At 37.4% G+C, this 6,000-nt stretch overlaps 1 protein-coding gene across 2 annotated transcripts in view; it reads right to left on the reverse strand.

The window, feature by feature from the left end:
* Positions 1 to 4,761, reverse strand: part of MCF2 (MCF.2 cell line derived transforming sequence) — a 71,586-nt gene extending 66,825 nt beyond the window's left edge. Inside the window, exon 1 of one of the 2 annotated variants that reach the window (XM_036888205.2) lies at positions 4,698 to 4,761. In XM_036888205.2, the coding sequence (XP_036744100.2) occupies positions 4,698 to 4,722 (25 nt within the window). In that variant the 5' untranslated portion in view covers positions 4,723 to 4,761. The remainder of the gene's footprint in view (positions 1 to 4,697) is intronic. The other variant, XM_036888207.2, reaches the window with a different exon arrangement.
* Between the last annotated feature and the right edge of the window lie 1,239 nt (positions 4,762 to 6,000).

Raw genomic sequence — 6,000 nt, forward strand, 5'->3', positions numbered from 1 at the left:
GAACAGACACTTCTCCAAAGAAGAAATTCAGATGGCCAACAGACACATGAAAAGATGCTCCACATTGCTAATCATCAGAGAAAGGCAAATTAAAACCACAAGGAGATATCACCTCACACCAGTAAGGATCGCCACCATCGAAAAGACAAAAAACAACAAATGTTGGTGAAGATGTGGAGAAAGGGGAACCCTCCTGCACTGCTGGTGGGAAAGTAAACTAGTTCAACCATTGTGGAAAGCAGTATGGAGGTTTCTCAAAAAACTCAAAATAGAAATACCATTTGACCCAGGAATCCCACTCCTACAAATTCACCCTAAGAATGCAGCAGCCCAGTTTGAAAAAGACATATGCACCCCTATGCTTATCACAGCACTATTTACAATCACCAAGAAATGGAAGCAACCTAAGTGTTCATCAGTAGATGAATGGATAAAGAAGAGGGGGTACATATACACAGTGGAATATTATTCAGCCATAAGAAGAAAACAAATCCTACCATTTGCAACAACATGGATGGAGCTAGAGGGTATTATGCTCAATGAAATAAAGCAGGTTGAGAAAGACAAGTACCAAATGATTTCACTCATCTGTGGAGTACAAGAACAAAGCAAAAACTGAAGGAACAAAACAGCAGCAGACTCACAGAACCCAAGAATGGACTAACAGTTACCAAAGAGAAAGGGACTGGGGAAGATGGGCGGGAAGGGAGGGATAAGGGGAAAAATGGGGCATTATGAATAGCAGACATAATGTGGAGGGAAGGCACGGGGAGGGCTGTACAACATAGAGAAGACAAGTAGTGATTCTACAGCATCTTACTACGGTGATGGACAGTGACTGTAATGGGGTATGTGGTGGGGACTTGATGATGGGGGGAGTCTAGTAAACATAATGTTGCTCATGTAATTGTAGATTAATGATACCAAAATAAAAAAAAAACAATTCTATGTGCAATAAAATCATGACAATGGCCAAGGAGAGAAAGGGGAATGATAAAAACTGCCCAAAAGAGAGAAGTACAGGGGAGAAAAAAGAGAACCAAAGGAACAAATAGAAAACAAATATTAACATGGTAGATTTCAACTCAGCTGTATGAATAACCACACTAATGTAAATGATCTACATGCCCCAATTTAAAGTTAGAGATGATCAAATTGGATAAAAAAAAATCAAGACCCAACTAGACAATGCCTACAAGAAATACATTTTAAACATAAAGGTACAAATGCATTAAAAGGACAAGGATAGAAAAAGATACATCATGCTAGTATTAGTCAAAAGGAAGTTGATTTTAGACAGTCTATTTCAGAGACAAGAATATTACTACATAGTAAGACCATTTGATAATCAAAAGTAGTAACTTCATCAAGAGGATGTAACAATGCTAAAGCTTATGTACTTGATAACAGAGCTTCATAATATGTGAAACAAAACTGACAGAACTGCTAGGAGATATAGACAAATCCACAATTTGAGTCAGAAATTTCACCACTCCTCTCTTAAGGAGACAGGAATCTGCAGGTGTACATCTAAACAATCTCAATCAACATGACCTCGTTGACATTTAAAAAACACTCCATTCAACAAAAGCAGAATACACATTCTTCTCTTGTGCACTTAGAGATCAAATTTATTCCTTCCTTCATCTTTACAGGGAAACTTGAGGGGAGTCTCCATTCCCAAATCATCTTTTCAATCAAACTAGTCCAAGGTGTTAAATCAAATGATGATAAATCTTCACTTTATCTTCTCCTAGACTTAAAGAGTAGGATGAAGATAATCATGGAGAATGATGGCATTCACCGAAGAGGCTTTAAAGGTACTCAAAGGAAAAACTGTACAATTCTGAACCAAGAGATTTAGCGAAGTCATTAAACAAAGGGCCTCTCTAGATGGAGTTTGGTGTAGAACTAGCGATATAAATAATATGTAGCATATAATGCAACATATATACTATATATCGCATAACTTAGACTTGCCAAGCAAGCTGGTAAGCACTCTAGTCAAGGACAGACCGCCTAGCACTTGGGCAAGCTATACCTATCCAAGGAAAGAATGTAAGGCTCTTATAAGGGTAAATTATCATTGACTAACCTACAAAGTGTTATGACCACTGAGTATCTATAAGCACTGCACTAGGTAGTAAATTTGTGAGAAAAGAAGAAAGATTTATATTCTAAATTGGGAGGTTTGAATTACTTTTCCCAATGGAAACCCTTTCTTCAAAAGAAACCACATGAAGAAGCATTCTGAAAACTACAAAAAGCAGATAAGCAAGGAAATTGTGAGAAGGGATCTGCGAGGGCGAACAAGCCCTGAGGTCTATTCTATTTGGAACACAGTTTGAAAAACATTTATGAGTTTCAGTAAAATCTCTGAATCTCAGGAGTGACAGTATGTCACACACATTACATATAAAACATAAAACTATATTAAATCTCTACTAATTCACAATTACCATTAATTATAATCATTAAAGCAGAGGCCACATTGAAGTGTCCAATTAGGATCATTATAAATTAAATGCCTGGCTAGTAAACTGAACATCTAAGCATCACTTTAGGAGAAATAATTAAACTACATACTGTTCATTTCTTGTACTCAACACGTAAGAGGCATTCATTTTCATGCAAACAATGCCTATACTCGTAAACTTTTCTTATCTACTTAATATAATATATAATGTTTAATGATATAGTTCAAATCACTCTAATACCTGAACAGTATTTGCTTATCTTTAAGCAAAACTTTACCTAGATATCTGATCACGTCAAAAAGAGAGGGGTTTTCCTACACTGCTGGTGAGAATGTAAACTAGTTCTACTATTGTGGAAAGCAATATGGAGGTTCCTCAAAAAACTAAAAATAGAAATACCATTTGACCCAGGAATTCCACTCCTAGGAATTTACCCAAAGAATATAATTTCTCAGATTCAAAAAGACATATGCACCCCTATGTGTATTGCAGCACTATTTACAATAGCCAAGATATGGAAGCAATCTAAGTGTTCATCAGTAGATGAATGGATAAAGAAGGGGTGGTACATATATATATACAATGGGATATTATTCAGCATAAGAAGAAAACAAGTCCTACCATTTGCAACAACATGGATGGAGCTAGACGGTATAATGCTCAGTGAAATAAGCCAGGTGGAGAAAGACAAGTACCAAATGATTTCACTCATTTGTAGAGTACAACAAAGCAAAACTGAGGGAACAAAACAGCAGCAGATTCACAAACTCGAAGAAGGGAGTAGCAGTTCAAAGGGAAGAGGTAGGGGAGGGTGGGTGGGGAGTGAGGGAGAAGGGGATTAAGGGGCACTATAATTAGCACTCACAATATAGGCAGGTCACGGGGAGGGCAGTATAACATGGAGAAGACAAGTAATGTCTCTATAGCATCTTACTACGCTGATGGACAGTGAGATGGACGGCTGTCCCACGTGAGAGATTGCAATGGGGTGGTGGGGGGACTTGATAATATGGGTGAATGTTGAAACCACAATGTTGCTCATATGAAACTTTCATAAGATTGTATATCAATGAGACTTTAACTAAAAAAAAGAGGGGTTTACCACAGTTATGTCTCTAAAAATATGTATGTTATTGAGCAGCATTATTCGCAATAGCCAAAGGTTGTAAGCAACCCAAGTATCCATCAACAGATGAATAGACAAACCAAATGTGGTATAGTCACACAGTGGAATATTATTGAGCCTTAAAAAAGAAGGAAATTCTGACATGTGGTACAGTATGGATGAACCTTGAGGACATTATGCTGTGCGAAATGAGCCAGTCAGAAAAAGACACTGTGATTCCACTTACATGAGGTCCCTAGTCAAATGCCTTGAGACAAAGAGCAGAATGGTGGTTACTAGGGGCTAGGGAGGAGGGAATGGGGAGTTATTTTTCAGTGAATACAGTTTTAGTTTTACAAGATGAAGTGTTCTGGAGAATGATGGAGAGCTCTGGAGATTGGTGGTGGTGATAGGTGCAGAACAATGTGAATGTACTTAATGCTACTAAACTGTACACCTAAAAATGCTTAGGATAGTCAATTGTGCACTTTACCAGAATCTTAAAAAATACATACAAATGCATATACATATCCAAATACATATACATATTTCAGAACAGTAAACTTTATCATGTATAAATGAAATCCGAAAAAGAAAAAGAAAACTTAGTACATGCTGTTTAATTAGGGTGACTTGACAGCTTTTGCAAAAAACACTCAGAGCTAATGGTGGAAGAGAAAATCTCAAAGAAGACCTCCTCAGTTTTCCCCTGTCACTCAGCCAGCACCCACTAGGAGACGGATTCTATTCGCATCCATCATGGACTCCTAAAGGCTTGCTGAAATCAAATGTACAAGGGTGGTAAGATTGTTTTAATCACATATCTAAACACATTTAAAACCTCTAAGTATTCTCTAAATGTCGATTTGTTTAACAACTACATGCACAATGTATAAATATTTATTAAAATAGTGCTTCTCAAACTATATACACACATATTATTCATACAATATGTATAAATATAAAATATATATATTTCATATTTATACACATTATATATTTATTTTTTTATATTTGGTTATATTATATATATACATATAAAATAAGGACCAAACTAACTTTGCTAATATAGTCATACATTTATCTGGTTTAAATATGTGAAGAGGTCTGCTTACCAGACAAGAAGGCGATATCCTGCATCAAGAAATGACTGATGTCCTTTACACGGAGAAGCAGGTCAGTTTCTATGACAGATGAGAAAGGGAAAGAAACAACATCCATGTTAGAATACAGCTAGAAACAGACACAAGATTTCTCACTGTGCTGAAAAGAACTCTGGGGGGTCCCGCTGCTCTGCATGCAGACACACTGATCTCCTCTTTATGCCTCTCAGCTACACAGCAAGGAAATCACACTCTTGAAAATCTCTCCAGTAAGTAGGACTAGTATCCTAGTTCTCAGAACCTGTGCTCAGAACATAAACTACTCTCACTACCAGAAAGCCAGGGGTAGAGGTCCAAACTCCAGGACTTTCAGATTTATTTCAAGGGTAGAGAGTCATATAGAGACACTGGAGTAGATTGTCTTCTATTTCTGATAACGCCTTTCATTCTGCAAAGCTTTATTACCTACTACAAAGTGCTTCCCAGTTCTTTTATCTTATTGGATCCTTAAAATAATCTTGAGGAAGGTATTACCATCCCATCTTGTAAGTTGGGAAAAGAGTCAGAGAAGGAGTACTATGTCGTGCATAAGCATGTGGTTTTTGAGTTAGATAGACCTGGATTCAAATCTCAGCATGTTGAATTTATTGGCTGTACAAACAGGTGCAAGTTACTTATCTCCTCTAAACCTTGAGTTTCCTTACTTGTAAACTGGACATCATGACGTCTACCTCACAGGGTGCTGTGCCAACTAAATGCAAAATAACTGGCATAATGGTTGGTGTTCAATAAATGGTAGCACATTAACCCATCTTTCATTATTATAGGTGGAACAACACCCATGCATTGTTCAATATGTTTTCATTGTCCCAGATTTTAAGTGCTAATTTGTAATGTTCAATTCTAGTGAATTCTACAGGGACTAAAATCAAAGTCCACCTCCTGCCTCTGGTCTATGAGCAAGGATAACTTTTTAAAAGAAAATGGGTCATCAAACTAGGCTATTTTGGATTGTTGGTGTTAATGCCTGTGGTTCCACATCTCTTATAGAACCCCCTTTTTCCACTGCTGTCTGATACAAAGGGCTTTCAAAGACCTAATCTCTAGTGGTGTCAGGGTGATGACACATTACCCTTCTTGGTGTTCCTCAAATCATACCATGTGGATGTGGCTTTCCGGAGCCAATCCTGCTTGAGGGCACTACAAAAACAAGTTCTCAGTGGGGCCACACTAGACAGTGGAATAGGGTATCTGTTGCAGAATGACCCACCCCTCACATACACAGCCCAGATTTTAAACATAAACAAATTGACAA

Source organism: Manis pentadactyla, chromosome X (genome assembly GCF_030020395.1).
Source record: "Manis pentadactyla isolate mManPen7 chromosome X, mManPen7.hap1, whole genome shotgun sequence".
NCBI classification, from domain to species: domain Eukaryota; kingdom Metazoa; phylum Chordata; class Mammalia; order Pholidota; family Manidae; genus Manis; species Manis pentadactyla.